General features: G+C 52.4%; 7 protein-coding genes across 7 annotated transcripts; 3 read left to right on the top strand and 4 right to left on the bottom strand.

Moving 5' to 3' along the window:
* Positions 1-160: 160 nt before the first annotated feature.
* Triagg1_9088 (uncharacterized protein) lies at positions 161-962 on the bottom strand (the record flags this gene model as incomplete). Its single annotated transcript, XM_062904007.1, has 2 exons — positions 161-718; positions 786-962. 2 exons carry the CDS (start codon positions 960-962, stop codon positions 161-163), a joined length of 735 nt encoding a protein of 244 aa, XP_062752032.1.
* Positions 963-1,668: 706 nt separating this feature from the next.
* Positions 1,669-4,173, top strand: Triagg1_9087 (uncharacterized protein; the record flags this gene model as incomplete). Its single annotated transcript, XM_062904006.1, has 1 exon — positions 1,669-4,173. The coding sequence occupies one exon, from the start codon at positions 1,669-1,671 to the stop codon at positions 4,171-4,173; it is 2,505 nt and encodes an 834-aa protein (XP_062752031.1).
* Positions 4,174-4,562: 389 nt separating this feature from the next.
* Triagg1_9086 (uncharacterized protein) lies at positions 4,563-7,189 on the bottom strand (the record flags this gene model as incomplete). Its single annotated transcript, XM_062904004.1, has 12 exons — positions 4,563-4,711; positions 4,765-4,879; positions 4,944-5,023; positions 5,079-5,122; positions 5,179-5,207; positions 5,272-5,289; positions 5,343-5,373; positions 5,432-5,553; positions 5,606-6,127; positions 6,187-6,425; positions 6,480-6,693; positions 6,755-7,189. 12 exons carry the CDS (start codon positions 7,187-7,189, stop codon positions 4,563-4,565), a joined length of 1,998 nt encoding a protein of 665 aa, XP_062752030.1.
* A 1,377-nt stretch (positions 7,190-8,566) lies between these two features.
* Triagg1_9085 (uncharacterized protein) lies at positions 8,567-9,931 on the bottom strand (the record flags this gene model as incomplete). Its single annotated transcript, XM_062904003.1, has 1 exon — positions 8,567-9,931. One exon carries the CDS (start codon positions 9,929-9,931, stop codon positions 8,567-8,569), a length of 1,365 nt encoding a protein of 454 aa, XP_062752029.1.
* Positions 9,932-11,980: 2,049 nt separating this feature from the next.
* On the top strand, positions 11,981-13,185 carry Triagg1_9084 (uncharacterized protein; the record flags this gene model as incomplete). The annotated part of the gene is made up of 4 exons (XM_062904002.1): positions 11,981-12,078; positions 12,145-12,689; positions 12,744-12,981; positions 13,044-13,185. 4 exons carry the CDS (start codon positions 11,981-11,983, stop codon positions 13,183-13,185), a joined length of 1,023 nt encoding a protein of 340 aa, XP_062752028.1.
* Positions 13,186-13,410: 225 nt separating this feature from the next.
* Positions 13,411-18,627, bottom strand: Triagg1_9083 (uncharacterized protein; the record flags this gene model as incomplete). Its single annotated transcript, XM_062904001.1, has 5 exons — positions 13,411-15,046; positions 15,105-15,418; positions 15,477-15,690; positions 15,779-16,101; positions 16,612-18,627. The coding sequence occupies 5 exons, from the start codon at positions 18,625-18,627 to the stop codon at positions 13,411-13,413; spliced, it is 4,503 nt and encodes a 1,500-aa protein (XP_062752027.1).
* Positions 18,628-19,345: 718 nt separating this feature from the next.
* Positions 19,346-23,391, top strand: Triagg1_9082 (uncharacterized protein; the record flags this gene model as incomplete). The annotated part of the gene is made up of 4 exons (XM_062904000.1): positions 19,346-19,382; positions 19,454-19,552; positions 19,621-19,679; positions 19,738-23,391. The coding sequence occupies 4 exons, from the start codon at positions 19,346-19,348 to the stop codon at positions 23,389-23,391; spliced, it is 3,849 nt and encodes a 1,282-aa protein (XP_062752026.1).
* Between the last annotated feature and the right edge of the window lie 153 nt (positions 23,392-23,544).

Genomic DNA, 23,544 nt, shown 5'->3' with positions numbered 1-23,544 from the left:
TTCTTGTAATTCTATATTCAGTATGTGGTCCCTGGCCTCTTGGTAGAGCACATTTCGTTAATTCTTATTTACACATGTTTGCTAGGCTGTAGTTTAATCTAGCGGGGTGCCCATGTGTGTGTGGACACTAAAATAGGAAAGACTCGCTTTCGTTTGTTGATTACAGCACGTTTACGGCAGCGACATCTCTTCCCGCTGCACCCACCATGTCGTCGATATCCGTAGTGGAATCTTCTGTTCTGCGGCCCTCGAATAACCTCCTCCACCAGCCTGGGGGGTCTAATGGCTTGGAACCGTTGTGCAGCGGGGGGTATACGTCGTTGAAGAAGTACCAAATGTGGCCAATGACGACACCCATAATCTCGTCCCTGGGAATCGTGCCGTGCATAAACAGGCTGAAGGCCATCAGCACCCACGGCAGGTACGGAGCCGTGAAGACGAGCAAGCCTAGGAAGCTCAGTCTGGTGTCGGGGTTACGGCGAGACCAGATGTAAACGAGGGTAGAGGAGAGAGGGTGCCCGAGGAATGGCATCGAAACCAGTGGTGACAGTACAATGAGGCTCGCCATGGCGTAGACAAGCAGCCATGAAAAGTATGCGGCCGATCTGCCCGATGACTCCTCGAGCAGCCGTGCGTAGCGTTGTAGGAAGTATATGTGAAAGAGTAGGTCGAGCGAAAACGGACCAAAGTAGAGGAACGTCGTCAACAGTCGCCAGTACTGCAAGTTGCGTCATCAGTTAGAGAATGCAAGGAATAGTAGTAAATGACACAGAGGCTCGACCAACCTGTGACTTGATAAAGACGGCTCTGAAGCTATAGAATAGCTGAAACGGCGTCACCATGTGGCACTGGACGAGGGCGCTTGTCAAGACAGTCGCTGCCGTCCACCATCGCGTGCACACGGGCATCTCCCAGAACCATGCTTCTAGTGGGAGGCGATCGCCGCCGATGACTTGATCCATGGGAAACGACGTGAATATTCGATGGCCGCAATCGATGTTGAGCTCGTCGGCGATGCGATTGCTGGATGCAAATCAAGAAGGGCTGAGGTGGCCTTTGACAGGCAACATAAGCCGGCTGTACATTAATTATTAAGTTACCTGGCATGCGATGTCATGTTGCACCATTGCCACATCTGTTAGCTGGGATAGAGGCAATTAGTAAGTTGCAGATCCACAGTTGATTAGCCAAATTGATGAGACCACCGTGTTAATATTCCTGCTGCACGTGCGCTGCGTTGCGCCTGTACATCCGGGTATTATTTGTGCCTCGTTGAAACTGCTTCATATCTGATGGTAAAACGATGAAATAAAACCGATAAGAACATTTATATTTATACCATATATATCGCTTCATATACTCAGAACAACAAATCATCTCTTGGTTCATCCTGCACATGGCATACTAAACGACCCTTGCTCGTGGAAGCATTCAACACCCATCCATTTATAGACAATTACTTTCCTAAAGCCGCCTAGCCGCCACTCCATGACTTATATCTGCCAAGATTGGTACAGCGTTATGCGGAGAAGGCAGTTTATACCAGGGATGGGGTCAAACTACCAGGTACCTCCTGGCAGGATTCCAGAACCTGATATTGCCACTGCTTGACCTTGAATAACCTCCAGGTGCCCTTTTTTTCATCAATGACTTGCCATACACCTTACCATGACCCTCCCCTCGTGTATCTGGCACGCTGGTTTTACTCTTCTTCTGCTATTAAGCGACCCTGTGCAGGCTAACTCCAAACCCGCTCCCCAGAGTGCGCCTGGCCAATGCGACGCCCGTACCATCAACTACATCACGCACGCGCTGCCGTCGCTATGCCTCAAGACATCATGGACGGACTCAATACCGGCTCCGACCAAGATTTCATTCACAGGCGACTACTATGACGCCGCCGAGCGTGTTACACAGCCCGCTGTGGAGGAGGAAGCTTCACCATCTGCAGCCACACAAAACGACACGTTGACCAAGACATCCGTCGGCGATACCTTTGCGACGCCCTTCATGTCGTTCGAGGACTGGAAGGAGATGAAGCTCAAGGAGACTGGACAAGACCCTCAAGACTTGCACCCTCGGAACTTGAGCGGGCGCCAGAAAGGCGACCGACCATCCCACGACGTCGAAGAGGGACTGGGAGCAGAAGAAGAAATATCCCTGTTTGATACTTACGGCGATGGAGAAGGGACTCGGACTGGAACCTACACGGACTCGACAAACTCGAATAAGGGCGACGATGATGAGGCTCCTGCGCCCACTACCAGTACCGGGATAGCAGCCACCCGCCGAAACGAAGACGCCGGACGAACCTGCAAGGAGCGCTTCTCATACTCTTCCTTCGACGCGGGCGCCACCGTGTTGAAAGCAGGTCCGCAAGCGAAAAACGCAAAAGCAATCCTGGTGGAAAACAAGGATTCTTACATGCTGCTCGAATGCGCTGCGCAAAACAAATATGTCATCGTCGAGCTTAGCGACGACATCCTCATCGACACAATCGTCATCGCCAATTTTGAATTCTTCTCCAGCATGGTTCGTCATTTCAGGGTCAGCGTGAGTGACCGATATCCTGTGAAAATGGAGAAGTGGAGAGAGATTGGAATATTCGAAGCCGCAAACTCTCGTGACATCCAGGCGTTCCTTGTACAGAACCCTCAGATCTGGGCGAAATACATAAGGCTTGAGTTCATTACACATTATGGAAACGAGTACTACTGCCCGGTTTCGTTACTGCGAGTACATGGCTCGAGAATGCTCGACTCTTGGAAAGATAGTGAGACGGGTCGAGAAGATGACGCTCATGAAGAGGAGGAGGAGGTTGAGGAGGAAGAGGTTCCTTCTGTTCTCGCTGCTACTGTTGTGCCACCACCCGCGGCAGCTGAAACCACTGTCGAGACCAGAAACGACGAGACGACTGTTCCAGCCCCCGTTAGAACCTCTCTGCCGCCATTAGACGAAGACCCCTTCTACCTTTTGACAGCAACATGCGCTGCGTCTCCAACGGTAGCAGCTGATGGAAAACCAGGGAATACAGGCTCCGCAACCGCTAGCGAGGGGGCCAAACTACAGAGTAAAGATGGGGTCTTGGAGTCAGATCCTGCATCTCCAGATTCTCCAAGATCAAATGCTACGCAAGCGCGTGATCCTTCTACTACACCGCCGTTGAAACAGACGGACCCTTCCAAACCGGCTGTCGAGAATGCCCAACAAGTCCCGGTAGAGCCTATAGACTCGTCCACTGGAACAGGCTCTGGGACAGGCTCTGGGACAGGAAAACCTCGCAGCACCTCAAGCGCCTCCGCCGCCACGCCAACCGTGCAGGGAAGCTTCTTCAACTCCATCACCAAGCGCCTGCAGCAGGTCGAGTCCAATCTCACCCTGTCTCTCAAATACGTCGAGGACCAGTCGCGGCTCATGCAGGACGCGCTGCAGAAAACAGAACAGAAGCAAGTATCCAGGCTCACCCGTTTCCTCGGCGATCTCAACAACACCGTTCTCGCCGAGATGCGCAACGTGCGCGAGCAGTACGAACAGATTTGGCAATCCACCGTCCTAGCTCTCGAAAGCCAGCGGGAGCAGTCCGAGCGTGACATTGTCGCCCTGAGCACAAGACTAAATCTGCTGGCCGACGAAGTTGTCTTTCAGAAGCGCATGGCCATCGTCCAGGCCATCCTCCTGCTCTCCTGTTTGTTCCTCGTCATCTTTTCTCGGGGCGTCCCCATTCCGTATCTTGCCGCCCTGCAGGAACAAGCCGCCGGGATTGCATACACTTCCCCGCCGCCGTATTCTGGCCACGGATCTCATGGTTTTTATAAACCTGATCCGGGCGTGAAAGTAGACGAACAGCCGTTGTCGAGCCATCTTCCAGTAGTCAGTGTCTCTTCATTTGAAGCTGCACCAAACGTACCGAGTAAACGAATGACCTTCTCCTCCCTGGAGACGACTGAATCCCACCAGCTGATTCGTGAAGCCGGCCAAAAAGAGCCTCCACGGCGGCATCCCTCTCTTGGAACACCAGGCTCTCCAAATGGTGACAGTTATCCAGACGTACACCACCTAGATCACGAGTCACGCTTTCATCCTCTCCGCCACCCAGCTCCAAACCATCTAAATACGCCCCGAAAGCCCCTTCCTTCTCTCCCTGAACATTTGGTATCGGCTCAGGACTCATAACATAAGGTACCAGGTAGATATTTCTAGTAATAGGTACCAGTTACTTGGTTGGCGGTTGATGCTCTCATGAGCACTTTGTTAGTCTAGTGCTGCTGAGATTTTAGATGTCAGCCTCATGGCAATGATATTAAGCGTTGTTATTTTCTCCTTCAACAAAATGTGTATTGAACTATGAACGGACTCTGTTCTCTGTCTGTCAAACTACGTGTTCTCATCTCACCACGTGAAATCATGGTTATCAACCGATAAATAGCAATTTGCGTTGTGCGTAACGAGAAAAAAAAGCGGGAAAAAACAATCATCACAAATGGAATCAGTAAACTTCAATGTCGCAAAATAGTCGAGAGTCCTTTGCCAATAAGGGGCAAGTTAGTTCGTCATAGCTTCACTCACTGGGTCGCGCTGCCGTAAAGATGCTGAATGGCCGTCTCATAGTCGTACTCCTCAAGGGCTGCAAGACGAGTACCTCGGTCATATTGGGATCGCCGGCGGCGTTGCTCATCACGGAAATGCTGTCCAGCATTGGGCGTGAAAAGTCCTGGAAGGAGTCAGTTTAAAATACCTTGATACAGGCACAGGCGTGTAACTCACCAACATGCTCAGCGTTTTCGCAGCTTCGCTTCATCTTTGACTGGTTGTCAGGTTCGGGAAACGGCTCTTCCTGTCCGGCAAGGTCTGGCATTGGTCCATTAGAGGTATAATAAAGCTAGACTTTGTTAGCTATCATCCCACACAGTGATATTCCAGAGAAAGTCTCGGCAAAAGCTTACCTTGGGGCGGTAGTGCGGAGCCTCCAGCATCACAGAACTGTTTCGAAACTTCTGCACCAAGCAGTCCTTTCCCTGGATAGCTGTACGATTTGTGTCAGCATAACGGGTCACAAGACACTGCTGAGGCCGACTTACTGGCATATGAGATCTCTGCCACCTTGTCGCTTTTGAAGCAGTTCCTATATCAAGTGTCAATGTGCTAGGGAATCAGTAAAATACCAGTGAGGAAGCATACCAGCGTTGGTTTCCGCGAGCATTGACAAACTGGGTGAATGAAGTCAGTACCAGCCCCCACAAAGTACACTCATTGTATTCAAATTGTACTGACATCGATTATATCCAGAGGCTGCAACCAGAAGTTAGTGAATGGTAGAGTCGAATGGGGGAGATGGGACTCACGTCTACAAAGTTAATGAATGCATATCCGACGCTGCTCACGATTGTCAGCACTTGTAAAGCTCGCATGAACCAAAGTCACAATAACTCACTTGCAGTCGTTGGCAAAATCGATGCGAAGGTACATAAAATCGTACTTTCCCCAGCTAGACTCATCAATGATTCTTTTAAGCATGGCTTGGTCTACCTTGTTGGGGATATTACGAAGCATAATCTGCAAGAAAGAAGTCAGCTAGATTTCCGATGTATATGCTGTATGAACTTACCGTAGTGCGGACATCGATGCCATCGCGGATACGATTGATGTCAACGTGGTTATGATGAGTTGTAGTGCTATGATAGGTGGAACGGCTAATTCTCATAGCATTCTGTCGGCGAGCATCGGCTCGCTCAGCAGCACCCGAAAAGGTCCTCGAAGGACTGTAGCTGTTGTGGGCCGTGAGAGCCGGAGAGGGTGGCGTCTGATACAGAGTTCCGAAGATGGGATACTGCGGAGCAAATGGGGTCAATGGGCTCCCCGAGCCTGTCTGCGCCGCCGGGACGAAGGAGTCCAGCATATACGGCACAGCCGGGGTGAATGGTGCTTGGAACATGAAGGGGTACATGGCAATAGGTGCGTTATAGTGTGGATCACCCTGACCGGCTTGAGAGGAGTTGGAGCTCACAGAACCAAACCGTTGGTCTGAATCATCTGGCCTTTTGCTGACAGCCATCTCCTCTACAGCTTCGGTGAGCGCGGCAGCAGAGAAGGCATCGGCGGTGTATGCTGATGCGAAGAGCTGAATACCCTAAGTAGTTTCAAACATTAATATGAATGCTCGTTGCAAGGTCAAGGACAATGACAAACCTCTGTGGAGATACCGCCGCTACACGCTTGTATGACGGGAAAGGCGGCAGTGGTGTCACAAAACTCAGCAACAGCTCTGAAAGAGCCGTTTGGGAAAGTAGACTGCCTGACAAAAGCAAACAGGCGGCCGTGCGATTGCAAGAATCGATGAGCCACTCCCATAGTTTGGACTGGATCAACCATAGCTCCTGGAGGAACCACAACAAAGACCATAATCTGACCTGTGTGAGAGATGCCGGCTGCATAGTTAGCAAATCTATCCAACCGAATCGGATGATAGGGTCCTGACATACCTGCACTCTGTCCCATCTCCATGTGGGTGCCCTGGGACTGGGCAATGTTGCGTGTCGGATTGGCAAAGGCAACTTTCCAGTCTTTATCAGCTTGATGGAGATTCGTCTGAGAGGCACAAGCATCTCTGATGTCTGTAAAGTATACAAAGACACCGCTGCTGTGAGCCTTGAAGCTTCTCGCCCCGTAAGTGGGATTGCCATCTTTTCCTAGATCCTGAACACAAATAGCATTGTCAGTATTCGCCAAGTGAATGAGGAGTTGTTCGCATACTCACCATTAGAAGAGCCTCTACTTCATGCGCAGATACCTGAACCGGCGACGAGATGACAAGGATCCTTGAGAGTCCCATGTCGGTGCTCAAGGCAGCGGAAATGGGGCCCTCTCCATTGGGCAGTCGCACGTAGGTATTGCCGACAAAAGGGCTAAATGCCGATGCCGTGGGCGACAACCTGGTGCCAACACCCTGGATGGAGGTGATGAAGGGATCCTTGTCCAGGTGGGAAACGGTACCGCGAAAGCCACCGGCGGGAAGCCTTGCTGGCGACGTGGCGACAGCAGCCGAACGGGCAAAGCTCTTGAGCAGAGTGGACGACTTTGAGCCGTCATCCGGGGTCATCGAGGTCAATCGAGTGTCAGGCGTTCCCTTGAAGGAATCGGCTCCTCCGCTCGACGACCGAGGAGACGACGGATTGTCGACCTGATGCGCCATTGCAGAGAGTTTCCAAACCAATGCGTGATGATGGCTGCAGATGAGAGATGAGGCCTGGGAGTGAAGTAAGCTTGTGTGTCCTGAATGACGGAAATGGGAGAAGTAAGTAGCTGTGAGTGCTGTGATGCTTCTCCGCCTGACGGAGTGTGCAGCAGTGAAGAGAAAAATGCAGCGTGCGCGCTGTGGAGGAGAAAGTGAAAGTGATAACTTGCTCACGAGTGAGGAGCTCGTGAGATGACCTGCACAAGTTGGGTCGAAACGACGCGCCTGGGCAGTTGCTGCCAAATATGCAGAAGGGAAAATTTCGCGAGCTGTTGCCCTACTTTCCCCGTGCTCTTGCCCTGCCTTCCATCGCGCTGGGCTTTAGGGAAAGGGGCAGCTCGCCCAGAGAGGAAGCAACCGGTTGCCATCTGGCAGCACTGCCGTGTCTCCTGCTCCTGCCTTGCAGCCACCGTGAAAAAGATCGTCATTTCAGTCCATAACAGGCGATTTGGTGCTCGGCATACCGGCTTATAGGGGACGCCAGGACGATGCAGCTGCGCAACTGCCCCTATCGGAAGAGAGATCAAAGCCTGAACTGCCACCTGCCATTACCTATAGCATCCAATCTTGGGAAGGGAAATGCCGTGCCTCCGTTGGGATGTACCTATTCGTAGTAGAAGCTGTCTCATCAGGTACCTGCCACATGGTGGCTTGGAAGGAGTTGCATGGTCAAACGACAAGAGAATCAACAAGAGGGTACCTGTCGTGTTCGGCATGAACGGCAACGAACGCTTGCAGCGCTTTGATTTTGATAACTCATTAGGATCTGGTGCGCCATCGCCCGCAATTAATATAACACTATCCCAGGCTCCCTCAATACTCATAAATACTACAAGACTCCATGCTTGCTTTCCTGTGAACCATACTATAGTAGGTATAAACATTTCCGTTCCTTTCCATGTGCGCCAGTGATATCTCATGTAACGAAATCCCTTTTTATCGGTGATGACAGTTGTTGGGTGAAAATTGGGTGAAACGATGGTATTCTTCTCGGATGCCGCCGCAAAATTTGGTGAATCGAATCGAAGAGCGCAGAATGACGACTGAGTTGAGTACTGGACCCTAGGCTTGTGCTCTCCTTCGTCGGCCTCTGTTTGGACCGTCTGGACGTTGCGCTAATACATCCCTCAGCAGGGGGTCGTCCTTGTTTTTATCAATATGATGAACGCGAACGTGTCTGCAATGGGCGAAAAGTCAATATTGGTTGATCCTTTGTCATCAGTATCCCCTCCCCATATGGAAGCTTAGGGCACTGGAGGGGTTTGCGCCCGCTTTGATTGATGGATGGCAGGGCATGGAAACTCGAACTTGTGTGTGTGTGCGCGCGCGGGAACCTTACCTCTGGAGATTGTCCGGCCGGGGATATTTGTGTTCTCTGTCTGCGCAAAAGGGGCAGACATATCCGGGAGAGTCGTGGACCAGACCATGCCGAATCATCTCATTCTTCCGTTTGAATCCCTTTCCCCCTTCAGCACGAGGACAGCCTTGCACGGGGCAGTAGTGAGGACGGACTGAAGAATGCACATTAGCGTGAGAATTGAGAAGATATTGAGTTTGGAACGGCGGAGCAGTGCACCCGGGATATGTGCAGCTGTAGCTCCCAACCTGGGGGTTAGTTATTCCGTCGATGCTCATGCGATCCGCTACGGAGGCTATGTTGGTGTAGCCCGGTTGGTGGGTGTTGCTGGAGGCGCTGTTGTTTGGATACTCGGCGGGAGAGCGATGCATTGATCCATTGGTCGCGAAGTTGTCGGGGCTGGAGGCGGGAAGGGAGTTGGGAGATGGGAAGCTGCGTTGATACGACTCGCTGGGAGAAATTGGATGCGACGCACGACTGCCGGTTGACATTGACGAGAAGCGTGGGACACCTACGGTAGGGGAGCGAGAAAAGGTTCGCGCATCGCCGGTGTGACGTCCTGGCAAGTCTCTGTTGTCGTTTGGCGTTGGCATGTCCGTCGGGAGGTTGTTGATATCGCCCAGCGTGGTTCGTATTGAAGGCAGGCTCGGGCCGTTCACGCCATCATACTTGGGAGAGTCTATTTGCAAAGGGGGCAACGGCGACAACAGGCTGAGATGCACACCCAGGAGCGGGCTCTTGACTTCGCGTTTGGGGCTGGACACGGCATCGTCATGAATGGAGAGCTGGTAAGTAGAGGCTGACAGATCAACACTGGGCTTATCTTCCCCGGAGAGGTGGCCACCCGCAGCTAAAGCATCGGCGGCAACGGCCCGCAGGGCCGTAGCGGCGCCATCCGGCCGCTGGATAATGTCGGCTTCCGGGAGGTTGGGGTTGGCGTCTCGCGATGGACTCTTTTGCGAGGCATCATCTTCACCATCGGAGAACTCAAAGGAGCCCTCGTCTGCGCCAGGCAATGCCTGGTGGCTAGCAGCTTGAGCTATCTCGGGGTGACTGCCGCCGCCGAGGTAGGCGACAAGCACAGCATCACCAGAGACGGGCCGGATCTTTGGGCGATTAGACTTGGGAAATCCGTCGAGAAGAGGAGGGCTGAAACTGACTTGAGCGCTTGGTATTTCCGGAGGAGGGCTCTCGGTGAGTTCGAGCTTGGGATGCACTGCTTTCATCTGAGGAGTGCCTGGTGAAAGAACCTCATCTGGATCATAGGTGACGGAGTCTAGCTGCATCGAGCGTTCCTGGCATTGACCTTGGTGCGTGCTTTGTCGGTGCGGAGCCGTGTTCATAGTTCAGTTGTCCAAGAAGTCATCGGTCAGCTCTCCATGGCACCCTTGGGCATGCGGGGGCTATGGTAACGTGGTGGTGTGGACGCGAGACACTCTTTTGCGCTGAGCTGACGGGATCGGGACACACGAAGCCCTGCCGCTCCTTTTTTTTTTCCCTCTCTCACACCCACTCTCGTCTTTTTTCCCTCTCTCCTTTCCCTCTTCTCCTTCTCTTGTGTTCCCTTGGTTTCGTCTCTTCTCTCTTTCTTTTTAAAGCAGCCCGCTTGGCTAGAACGACGCGAGTCCAGAGCTGGGGCAGATTGGATGGGGACCGTAAAGTCCCTCTATTGTGTCTCTACGGATCCTTTGTCTCCCGGATATCCTCCCAGCCGTCCCCCTGTGATGGGAATTGCTACCCCCCGCGCCAGCTTATGTATGCGCGCGTTGTGCTTTTGCGCAGGCACGTGAACCTGGCCGGGTATCTTTCTAGACACCAAGCGTGCCTTGATTCAAAGCTACCAGGAGAGGGCGGTTGACTTGTTACGGCAAAGTGAGGCGAGAGGACGCCGAAAAGGCGGAGGAGGGACAATGCGATGCAAGAAATCAATATCAGACAGCCGAAACGACATGCGAAAACGATACGCGAAAGGGGGCCTCGCTCGAGCTGGATCGAATCAAGGGGATAGCAGCGAGCTGTTACTGTAGATGGGCAAAATCTCAGCCGAGAGTTGGACGATGGCGGGGGATGGGCAATTAGGCGGCAAAGTGGTTTTAGCGCATACCAAGAGAGCGAGAGGCCGCATTTGCAGGCAAAAGCAAAGCAACAGACGCAGGTCCGTGATGGCGCGAGCGATTGTCGACACGCTAACCGCCCCGAGAGCAAGTTATGAGAGGGATGTGGTCAGTCAATCCAAGGCGAGCGCGTCGCTACGTGCAGAGCAGAGCAAGGCAAGGCAAGGCAAAGCAGTGCCAAACGGACGAGGCACAAGGCAAGGAGTGAGAGGGGGGAAAGCAGCAGCTGTATGTCGTGGGATGGAGTCCATGGCACAGCTGAGTATCGACGGTGATAGGCCGTGGAGGCAGCGGCTGCGCCATTGGTACGACTGGACGAAGATGCGGACCCCCAGGCGGCACAGCACAGAGAGGAAGAGTCCAGTGTCGAGCAGCTTGCCGTCAGCCCAAGGCCAAGGGTATGGATTTCTGTATGTACAGCCACAGCCACGATGATACTACCGCGCTTGTGTGCATTGACGACCTGACCCAAACGGTCATAGTGCAACTGTCGAGGCATGCCGTTTTGCTGTGCTGTGATAAGGTGAGTGGACTTTTTGCTTCTGTGCCTATATTACCTTGATGGGCGCCAGTGTCAAGGATGCATTTGCCTGGTGCAATTAATTAATTTACCTAGCACACACGCCAGACGGCGGCAGAATGAACGTGGCTTTTTGCTTGGCGTGCCATATCCATGTGATGTAAGTATGAAGAAGATTGGAAGAGAAAAAAAAAAGAAAAAGGAAAAAAAGAATAATTAAAAAATAAAATAAAATAATAAAATCAAAATTGACATGTACACAACCCACAACCACAACCAACCAATGCACCAGACTACCATGTATAAAGGAAAGATAGCCAATCCATCTCCATACAAACAGCACATCTTCCCATCACTACAGCTCGCACGCTTCCCCGTCGCCTTATATTGTTAGCCGTCTCGACCTCGGCTAAAATGCCGCGCCGACCCACGCCGGTACCTTACCGAGTCGCGACTCCAGGAAATCCAGCAGCCGAGGTCTATCTAATCGTGCAGCCTGAACCGGAGTGACATGATCGAGACTAAGAACTGCCACCGGAACGAGTAGATCTAAATCTTCTGCTAGTCTCTTGTATATTTCCAATCTTCTCTCCGTAAACATCCCTTGGGCATCTTGCATTTTTTCCTTCTTCTCTCTCCATTGCATTGTTTCAAAAGTAGGTCATAGAATCATCCATTGCATGTGTAAGTAGCACCAAGCAAGTAAGCACTTGCTCCAAGTCTAAACCAACCTATTTTTTTTACTCCTTCACAATACAATGGCTCAATCCAAGCCTGCCATCTCGCCCTGGGGCGGCGCTGTCGCCGGCGCAACCGGAGCCGTCATAGCAAACGCCCTGGTATATCCTCTCGACATGTAAGTTTTTGCTTTTCCCCGTCCGCGGTCAAACTACTCGTTGCTGATTCGTTTTACGACGACCAGCGTCAAGACGCGCCTGCAGGTCCAGGTGCGCTCCACCGACAAGTCCGACAGCGACGGCGATTCGGTACACTACACCTCGACCTGGGATGCCATCTCACGGATCGTCGCGGATGAGGGCATCCAGGGCCTCTACGCCGGCATGAACGGCTCCCTCGTGGGCGTTGCCTCCACCAACTTTGCCTACTTCTACTGGTACACCGTCGCCAGGACGCTCTACACAAAGTCGGCCGGCCCCTCCGCGGCGCCCTCCACCGCCATCGAGCTCTCCCTAGGTGCCGTTGCGGGTGCTTTGGCACAGCTGTTTACGATCCCCGTGGCCGTTGTGACGACTCGCCAGCAGACCGCTGCCAAGGCGGACAGAAAGGGCCTTCTCGCCACGGCCCAGGAGGTCATCGAGGGACCGGATGGCGTCAGCGGGCTTTGGAGGGGCCTCAAGGCCAGTCTCGTTCTCGTCGTCAACCCAGCCATCACATACGGTGCTTACGAGCGGCTCAAAGGCATCCTCTTCCCGGGGAAGAGCAAGCTGAAGCCTTGGGAGGCTTTCCGTAAGTCATCTATCTAGACATCAAAACACATTTGCCGCGTCTAACAATCCATAGTCCTGGGTGCCATGTCGAAAGCTCTGGCAACGATATGTACCCAGCCCCTGATCGTCGCCAAGGTGGGCCTGCAGTCGAAACCGCCTCCGGAGAGAAAGGGAAAGCCGTTCAAGAGCTTCATCGAGGTCATGCGGTTCATCATCGAGCGCGAAGGTGTCCTTGGCCTCTTCAAGGGAATGGGCCCCCAGATTCTCAAGGGCCTCCTTGTCCAGGGCATTTTGATGATGACAAAAGAAAAGTAAGACCGTTCCAAGTTCTGTCAATGGTTCTAGACCGTATGGCTAATACTTTTGTCTACAGGGTGGAATTACTCTACGTGTTACTGTTGAGATACTTGAAGTCCCTCAGCCTATCCAGGGCGCGGAGCGCCATTGCAGCGTCGACAGCCACAGCCGACATTGCAAAGAATGCCGCGCAAATCACGCCCTTGGTGAAGAGCTGATCCAGTGGTGTTTGCATAAAGGTAATCTGATTTTTGCTTTTTTTTTTTTTTGTATAACTCAACGCTATTTCTATTATATGGCTATAGATACTATAGTACTGTACATGTACACGCTTCATGGCTGTCCTAATCAATGGATATGTATCCCAAATTTCTAACACAGCTATTCTAGTGATAGCTCTGAGTGCACAGGTTCCGAAATCAAAAAAAAAAAACATGTGACGGTTAGACTCCCCAGTCGCCAATTTGGATGGGAGAGTCGCTAAAGACGTCCCCGCAAAGCTCCTGGATCGCTCGGTGTCCCCATAGACTCTCGATGACGAGATATCTCGGTCCGTGACTTGGATTCGTCGGCTCAATGTCGAATTCGGGAGTCTGAATGATGGCCCCAGAGTCTTCCAACCCTCCCCTGGACTCCGCTAGGATCCGTGGCTCCGACTCTGAGGCATCGACAACCGAGATACGGATCATGACAGCTGGCAAGGAGCGTGTGTCGTGATACGGAGCCTCCGACAGAGGAGGCAGACTTCGAATAGATACAACAGCCCGAGTTACCCATGAAGCGCTGATGGGGACCCTCCAGCGTTGTCCTTCTCCTCCCAAAGTGAATGGTGATATAGGTGTTCGTAGTTTTCCTGCTGTATTAGCCGGGATAGGTTCTAGAGTAATTGGCGTTATGGATCCGATCCGTAGTGTAAAGTCGGCCGTCTGCTGCGCTTCAAAGGTTGAGCAAACCAGAGTGTAATCTCCGGCTTCAAGCATATCCAGTTCAGCGATGGCACAGCCTCGACGATACTCTCCCGATGAAACAACTAGGTCCTTCGTTTTGACGGTATTTGCACGCTTTCCTCGCGCCCAGAGCAAATCAACATGGACGTGAACATCTCGGTTACCTGTAGATAACAGGGTGGATATGGGGGTGGCGCGAGGAACCGACAGCTTGTACTGAGGATTCAGAAAATAAGTCGTGCATGATGAATTCCCCCCAGCCGTCCGTCTATTCCAGCAACCGCTTTGTTCTGTAAAGTGCGTCATCTTCTCTTCAGCCTCTTTGACGTGTACTGGCCCATTTGAGAAGATGAAAAACGAGAAAGTGTAGCTGGGCAAAGGCAGTGCCTGCTGGTCAATGACGACAGTGTATGCCTTGTTGGCCCTGCTCTCAATCCGCGCCAGCGTCTGGGGAGAGTCAACATAAGGCCCACAGTATGTCGCTCCGTCGCTGAGCTGGACTCTTTTGCCTTGATGATCAAACACTAGAATGCTCATGTAGCCCAGCTGACTAGCCACGGCAGCTAGAGAGCCAGACTTGTTGCGCGCAATTTCGAGCTCAGGATCTGCAAAATGGCGGCTCAATAAGATCCATACCGTCCCCCCTGTAGGCGAGATGATGGAGAACTGCGGGTTTCGCACCAACGACGCCGCAAAGTCTTTGGTAGGGATGTCCCAAGCAAAATGGCGCTCTTGGCGATGGGAAAACAAGGCTGGGTTCCAGTTGAGATACATGGAATCGAAATGCTGCGCTATGTCCTCAATAGCCAGCCAGATGGTGCCCGCAGAGGGCGAATCAGCATCCTCATCGCTCGCCTCAGACGATGAAGAGTCAAACTTGGTCCCTACGGAGCCGTGGATGGCGGACCACCCTTTTCCTGTCCACGTCTGACCGTGTGACCAAGGATTCTTCACTAGGAATTTGCGGTTTGATGAATCGAGATCCTGCACAGCATAATCATGCTCCCCAACGAGGCCCATTATATCTTCCTCTTCTGTAGAGACGTGGCCTGTACCCAGCGTAATGACAACGTCGCCCATGTCGTAAGCCGTCTTGACCCGATTCCATGCCTCGTCTATGTCAAAGTCCTCCCTGTAAGGTATCATGTGAATAATCTTCTCTCTCCGAGTCTGGAGACGCGAACCCATACCTTTGGAGGAATAATTGCTCGGGTATCCACCCCGTGAGGACCCAAAGATCAGTCCCTGAATTGCTGCCGGGAAAATCATAGCCACCCCGTACTTTGAGGTAGGCTTTCTCGAGCAAAGCTGGCCATATCAACCGAGGATTATGTCGATTGATGACAAAGAGGGCTCGATCTGTGCCCGAAGACGGCAACCTGTCATCTATGACGACTCGTCGAGCACAGCCGTTGAAATTCAGCCGAAATATGTACTTTCCCGAAGGAGAGAGTTTGGGCTGGCCTCTTTCGTGGTCGAATGGGTGCATAATCTTGGAGAGAACCTGGAAGCACCGCCGTTAGGTATAAGTTTGGCTGTCATGGCATGCCCAGGTTACATACTGCGTGTTTTCCAGTCCAGATCCTCGCGGCGGCAGAAAGACTAGCGACGACCGAGCAGTCAGTAGTTATATCTTGCGCCAAGTCGAAGCGCGTGCCTTGGGTCATAAGAATGCCATCTTGGCCGGCAGAGAAGGGGCCGAATAGTTCGTGCGGTCTTCGCCAAGCCGAGAAGTTGGCTATTTGGGTTTCGGAAAGCGGGAATACGGTGTCATCACTGGTCATTTCGTTAGATTAGCATTGATTGTTACCAACTTTTGAACAACCACAACGCCGAGGAGACGTAGAAGCATGGGACGACTCACACAAATGGCTTCGGGTCATCTCCAAGCTGGAATTGTGCGTCTGAAGGATCTTCACCCCAGGGGGGATAGTAGCTTCCGTGAAGCCGTGAAGCGCCCTGCAAGATATTGAAGCCATCCGCATGTGGTGATGCCGACGGCGTTGTCAGCTGGCTCTTGAGCCGTTCGGCGAGTGCGATGAGCTGTTTGCATTTGCGGCGGCGTCGAGATGCTTCCTCTTTACCGATTCCCTTCTCTGCGGCTGCTCGCATGTACAGCTCGGCCGCTTGTATGGCATAGTCCAAGGCATTTTGGCCAGTCGATGTCGCGAGTAGAGACTCTACGTCCTGAGGGGGAGAAATGCATCGTCAGCGGCAATCTTGCAAATACTTAAGAGAGCAAAGCAAAGCTTACTTTTGCCCTCCTCTCCATGCCTTAGGGAAATGGCATCATGGCATCACGGAGCTCTATTGTTAGTGCCGTAGCAGTGACAAGCTGGAGATGTGCTGCTTAAGTGGGTTTAAAAACAACATGCACCTAACGGATATACTTGCATCATAGGTCCAGTGTCCTGGCGATCCCACTGTATGCCACGCCCCCATATTAGCTAACTTATTACTAATAACTGCTGGTGACAATTGTTTGAATCCCTTGTGCCATCAGTAGCCGAGAGTACAAGGACGATACTTGCATGAGTGTTACGATACAGAGAAACAATCAGCTTCAATTAGGTTAAGCCTTGGTAAATATCATATCATTTGCTCTATGGGGGTATTGTTCTAAAACAGCTCGTCAATTTCGTCCCTAAAGTCTGCATGAAGCTGCGACAAGACATAAAAAGGCTTTGTTTGTCGTACTGAGCTCTTTGCCAGCTCCATACGACCGACTGTGGTCTCGCAGCTCTTGTCATTAGAATTGCTAATTGTCACGGCTTGGAGGCCTGAGATTCTCATTTGCTTCTTCTTCTTCTTCACAGCAATTGTTCCTACTTCCCGCTTTCTACGACACGTAATGATTCGCCGCGAGTCTCTCCTCTGAGAAGTTCCCAAGCTCAATTCCTCATCCGAGTCCCAGCAAATCTCGGTTTCACCATCATTCTGCTTTGCCAATTTAACTGATTCATCATCATCTCGGTCAATGGTCCGCTTGGGGCTGGGCAGCACCCATTCACTAATCCCCTCTTCCCATCGCCATCCCGAGAAGATGGTGCTGAACTTTGCATTGGTAGATGCGGTAGCAGGCAGGCTCTCGGCAAAGGTTAGATCGCGAAGATCCTCAGTTTTCTGCGCCAGCATAAATGCAACGTCCTTCTGGAGTCCGTGGCCCAACCAGTCGGGCAGTTTTCGGCGGCTCAAGCTAGAAAAGACATCGGAGAGGATTTCCTGACTTGAAGCCGCGCTGCTGCGCCGGCGGCATTGGATGACGGTGCATAGAAGAACAACTGTATGCTGGTATTGTGTACCATTGTTCGTATTGGCGTCGATTTTGTGAGCCATGTTTTCAAACTCCTCGGCAACTCGTCTTTTATAAGTCGGGCTTGCCAAGTCTGAGTTTACCACTGCAAGGTGGCGTGCAAAAATGAGCAGAAAAGAGGCATTGTCTGGAGGGCTCTTGCGGCTCCTATACCGCGCAATAAGTGAGATGCTGCATTCAAGCACATAGACTAGCCGTCTCCACGCTGCTCTTCTTTGCTCCTGCTCTCCAGGTATAATTTGCGCCTCCAAGGTTAATGCTGCGACCGTCAAACCAGCCGCAACGCGGATGAGGGCTTGTTCGATGGCATAGCAGTCAGTTTCTTTCGGGCGACGGCCTCGGGCGAGAGACCATATAGCTATACACATGAATTCCACAATATGTGGTTTCGCATTTCCAGAAGTTAGGCCTTCGAGGCTAGAAATCCAGAAACTAGAAAAGGGTCGTGTAGAAAGCCAAGATGACGAGAGCAACCCTTTGTTGATCAAGGTAGAGACACACTCAAAAATGGGACCGGGTATTTTCTTTCCTTTATACGGACCCAACAATGCCCAGAGCGATGAAAAATCCTTGATCTCGTTGAGATTAATGGTCCCAGCTCGAAGCTTGGAAATTTGACGCCTATTTATGGAGGCTACCAGCTGAGCAGCCTCTTGATTCCCGTTAAGATGAATGCAGAGTCGTACGAGGATATTGCAGAATTCCGGTCGAAGGAGTCCCTCCAAGATGGCATTGGATAGGAGATATACAGCCTGGGAACGAACTACAAGCCGTAAGGGACGCCATCCACAACTACTTGATCCCAATGCTTCCAACTGATCAAATATATCCGAAGCTGCATCAGACATGTCCCATACTGATTCAACTCCGCTCTCTTTCAATTGTTGCCGGTCCCATGCGTCTATGTCTGCAATGCATGCTGGGACTTTGCGTAAACACATAGCAAGTAGTGATTTGCCACGAGCATGCTTTACTTGGAGGGCCGTTGAGTGTAATAATCGATTCAGCCAATGAAATATTGCTTCGTAGATGCGGTATAGATCGCTTGGAACATGTCGTCGGATAGAATTCAACTCATCGACCAGTTCAGATGGAAGAGAGTCCAGTAAACCGTATTCGATATCGATATTCTTCGCCGGCGTGTCGATATGGTCCCGGATCTTGCGCCAAACAGGAGTGCGGAAGTCGACGAGCTCGGATGTCGGAGACAAGTTGCCCAGTTTCATCGCCCCAAGGGTACGCACTGATCGTCGAGGAGTTGTAGCTGGTTTGTCTGCCGTGGACGCCGCTTTCTTTGGCCTTTGGCCATACGTAGAGCGGACACGCTTTGCTGTCGACTCTTGTCCATCATCTGAAGCGCGCTTGGATCCAGCAGAGGGCGCAGACCGATTCTCTGACATTAATCGTCGAAGGCAAGCCAATCGAGACTGGAGCTGTCGAAGAAGGCGTTGACATCGTGCGGCAGTCCAGAGCTGTGAACTGTCCGACTCTAGACCCCTCAGGCCAACCGACAATCGCGATTTCGTAGCATGGCGTTGAGAGGACGGTGCAGGTCTCGCGGCCTGCGCCAGCGAATCCATAAAGCAATATTATCAGGAGCAACCAAAAAGAAGATGGAAAAGATGTTAATATTTATAGATGAAAAATAAAAAGAAGAAAAAGAAAAAGAAAAAGAAAAAGAAAAAGAAAAACGAAGCAATCGATCGCCTAATAGAATAGCATCATGGACGTGTTTGTGTAGTGATGATTGTTTGATTGTGTACCAAAAAGAGCAGAGGCACAGGCGTCTGTTTACTTTGTTCCATTTCCGCTCTAGCCCACGGCTAAGACCAGCTAGGGTCCATAACTTGTGGGGTACTAACCGCACCGCCATGATTTTCGTAGCCGAATCAAGTACTGCCCATGTACCCCGCAGCTCCGAATTGCCGGACCACGGTCCAAAAACTTTTTTCTTTTTCTTCCGGTGCCGTCCTGCTGGTGACTGACTCTTTTGCAAACCAATTCCTCAAGACGTCCCAGTCATTTCCGCTCAAGATTTAAATGACTGGTCTCTTTATTTGCTCTCCAGTATCTCGTCCTTAACCGTCCCGCTTTCTCAATTCCCCCCCTTGGATGACAATGGCGGCCGAAGCACAAGCTGCGTCTTCCTCTCCAGGTAAAGAGGTTCCGTGTATAAAGTCAACTATAGTTCGACAAGCCAACTAACCACCGACACCCCCCCTGTAGCTAATGCTGTCGACGAGTCTCATGACAACGCTATGTCTGCTCCCGAGAACGCTGTGATTGAAGGGGAGGCGGAGGCGGAGGTCGATCCCGCGGCCGAAGGTAATGATGATCTCTGCGGCCAATGGCGGGTTATAAGTTGCTCGAGTTCTAACATTGCTCATGTATAGCTGTGATTAACATCACGATTGTCCTTCCCGATCCCGAGGCCGAAAAGATGCAGATTATGGTGGGCATATAACCAAGGCTTCATACCATTGCTCACTTCCCATTAATACAGCTTCTAGGTATCAACCCAAGAGCAAGTTCACGAAATTCGACAGTCCATCATCGACCTGCCACAGGCTTTTCAGTACACATGCTTCCACCTCGAGTTCCAAGGCCAGAAAATCAATGACTTCATCCCTTTGGCCGAGATTCCCGACCTTGGCACTGAGCCGGAATTTCGCCTGGTGCCGGACCCATATACCGAGAAAGAAGCTCGCATCCACCTGGTCAGGATTCGAGAGCTGATCGGTGCCGCGGGCAATCGTTCCGATGCCGCACAGGGTATTCTTCCCGGACTGTCGCTGTACGAGTCTGTGACCAAGAATCTGGCGGCCCAGACCGAGGGTAGCGAAGACCAGCCCCTTGCCAAGGACTATGATTTTCAGGCCACTCCCTCCATCACCACCCTCATCCCTGAGCCCATTGAGCCGGCACCCAAGACGGTCAAGATGGTAGCTCTCTCATCATGGAACCCTCCGCCTTGCCACCTGCAACAGCGTGGACACTTGCTCTACATTGTTGTAACCACCAACGAAGGCGAGCAGTTCCAAGTCACTGCTCACGTGTCAGGCTTCTTTGTCAACAAATCCTCCAATGCCAAGTTCGACCCCTTCCCACGACCTGCACCCAAGGGCCAGTCATCGCACTCCCTGTTGAAGCTTATCGAGCTGCTTTCGCCCTCCTTCGCCGCCACTTTCAAAAGCCTCCAGGACCATAACGGCCAAAGGGACCCGTTGGCCACCTTCCAAATCACCAACGCCATCCCTAACTCGCCCTGGGCTCTGCCGTCTCCCAGCTCCACCCTCTGCACACATTCGCCTGATATCACGAGGCCTCAGGAGACATATCTGCTGGCCGGCGTTGATAACACCGACACATTGCGTGACTGGAACGAGGAGTTCCAATCGGCAAAGGAATTACCGAAGGAGTCCGTACAAGACCGGGTATTCCGTGAGCGCTTGACATCAAAGCTCTTCGCAGACTACAACGACGCTGCCGTAAAGGGTGCAGTGTTGATTGCCCATGGAGAGATTGCGCCTCTAAACCCAACAGAGACCAGGGATGCGCAGATTTTCGTCTACAACAACATTTTCTATTCTTTCGGAGCAGACGGCGTTGGCACCTTTACCTCTGAAGGAGGCGACGAGGCCGCTCGTGTCGCCACTGGAAAGGATGTTGCAGGTGTGCAGCTGGTCAACCAGCTGGATATTGATGGCCTGTTCACGCCTGCCACTGTGGTTGTCGACTACCTGGGTAAGCGCATCGTTGGTCAGAGCATTGTTCCGGGCATCTTCAAGCAGCGTGAGCCCGGTGAGCACCAGATTGATTATGGTGCGGTGGATGGCAAGGACGTTGTCGCCATTGACGAGCGATTCACCGCCCCGTTCTCTCAGCTTTCCAAGGCTCTCAAGGTGAAGGACCACCCTGTTTGGGACAAGGATGGCAAGAGATTCGACCTCGAGGCCAGCGTGGAAACTAAGGGTTTGATGGGTACGGACGGTCGCAAATACGTTCTCGACCTTTACCGAATTACGCCTTTCGATGTCGCATGGCGGGAAGAGACGGAAGCCGCAGAGTACCCTCACAGGATGACGGTCCTACGACCGGAGTTGGTGGACTCTTTCGGACGCTACAAGATGAAGCAATGGATTGACTCCGAACTGGCCCGCATTGCCCAACCAAAGTCGGAAGACGCTTCGGAGGAGGCCAAGGAGGAGACCAAGGAGGATACCAAGGAGGAGACCAAGGAGGAGACCGAGGAGGAGACCAAGGAGGAGACCAAGGAAGAGGACAAGGAAGAAGCCAAAGAGGAGGCCAAGGACGAGAATGAAGTTGCGAAAACCGACGCTGCCGAGGCTGAGAAGCAGCAGCCCAACCTGGCTGATTTCAAGTTCGCCCTCAACCCCGACGCATTCAGCGGCCAGACCCCTCGCACTGAGGAAGAAAAGGCCGAGCTCGAAGCCGATGAGCAAGAGGTCAGGGCTGCAGGAGAATACCTGCGCGACCGAGTGATTCCCGAGTTCCTGCGCGAGCTCACTGATTCCGACATTAGCTTCCCCATGGATGGCCAGTCACTTGGTCGCATCCTGCACAAGCGAGGCATCAACATTCGATACCTCGGAAAGATCACGACGCTCGCCGTCAATGATCGACTCCGCTGCCTGCGCGAAATCTGCGTTCAGGACATGGTTGCTCGCGCGTTCAAGCATGTGTCCGCCACCTATCTGCGCTCGCTTCCCGTCCCATTTGCGCCTTCTTGCGTGTCTCATCTCCTGAACTGTCTTCTGGGTCATCGGTTCAACGACAAGCCCACGGCAGACATCGATTCATCCTTCCGGGAGCTGTACCCAGAAGCTGATTTGTCGTTTGAATCAGTCACCCCCGAGACGCTGCGAGAGCAGATTGAGCAGCAGGTCCTGAAGCGCTTCCGTTACCAGCTCGAGGCCAACTGGTTCGATGAATTGCGCCCTGTGCAACTGCTCCGTGATATCTGCATCCGAGCAGGTATTCAGGTGCTGGCAAAGGACTATGCGTTTGAGAGCGGTGCTGTCCCTGCCGAAGCCCCTGTCAGCGCTGCCCAGCCAGAGCAGACGAATGGCCAGACGAACAGCGAGACAAAGAGCAAGAAGAAGAAGAAGGCGGCTAGAGAGAGCTCGCCAACAGCCCCCCCAACCCCTGAGGTGGTTTCTACCTTTACCCCTGACGATGTTCTCAACGTCGTGCCGGTGGTCAAGCACTCGTGCCCCCGAAGCTCTCTCGCGGAGGAGGCCCTAGAGGCAGGACGCATCTCCATCCTTCAGAACCAGAAGAAGCTTGGACAGGAGCTGCTCCTGGAATCTCTGTCCCTTCACGAGCAGATCTACGGCATCCTGCACCCAGAAGTTGCAAAGGTCTACAACAGCCTGTCGATGCTGTATTATCAGCTCGATGACAAGGAAGTCGCCGTTGAGCTGGCAAGGAAGGCCATCATCGTCTCCGAGCGCACTGGCGGCGTTGACTCGGCTGAGACGCTGCTCAACTACTTGAACCTCAGTCTCTTTTTGCACCAGGTTGGCGATAGCAAGTCAGCGCTGGCCTATTCCATCCACGCGCTGAAGCTGTGGAAGATCATCTATGGACCCGGTCACCCAGACTCGATCACGACCATCAACAACGCGGCCGTCATGCTGCAAGGCATTAAGGCTTACCACGAGTCCCGGCTTTGGTTCGAAGAGTCGCTGCGCGTGTGCGACTCCGTCTTTGGCAGACAGTCAATCAACTCGGCCACTCTCCTGTTCCAGCTGGCGCAGGCCCTCGCCCTCGACCACGACTCCAAGGCGGCCGTCAACAGGATGCGCGAGTCGTATAACATCTTCCTCGCCGAGCTGGGTCCGGAAGACAAGAACACCAAGGAGGCCGAAAGCTGGCTGGAGCAGTTGACTCAGAACGCGGTTTCCATTGCCAAGCACGCCAAGGATGTGCAAGCCAGGCGCCTCCGATCGGGCATCAAATTCCCCGTTGCAACAGCCGCTCAGACTGCCGGCGTTGTACCACAGCGTGGAGCGGCGTCTCAGATGGATTCTCGCAGCATCGACGAGCTCCTGAAATTCATCGAGGGCGCCGACGCATCCAAGACTGGTTCCAAGAAGCGACCCGGACGCGGAAACCCCAAGAGACGAGGAGCGACGAAATAAAGAAAGAAAAATCATCGATGAGAGCATGCTATATTGAAAGCAGGCGTGAATTTTGATGTTGATGTATTTAACGAGATGTCATGGTTTTTTTTCATGTCATGAATGGGTTACGGGCATAGGCTTCAAGGACAAAAAGGGATGGGTGTAGCTGAA

This window comes from Trichoderma aggressivum, assembly GCF_033847375.1.
Source record: "Trichoderma aggressivum f. europaeum strain CBS 100526 chromosome Unknown scaffold_048, whole genome shotgun sequence".
Taxonomy (NCBI): Eukaryota; Fungi; Ascomycota; class Sordariomycetes; order Hypocreales; family Hypocreaceae; genus Trichoderma; species Trichoderma aggressivum.
This window is presented reverse-complemented; position numbering and strand designations above follow the sequence as displayed.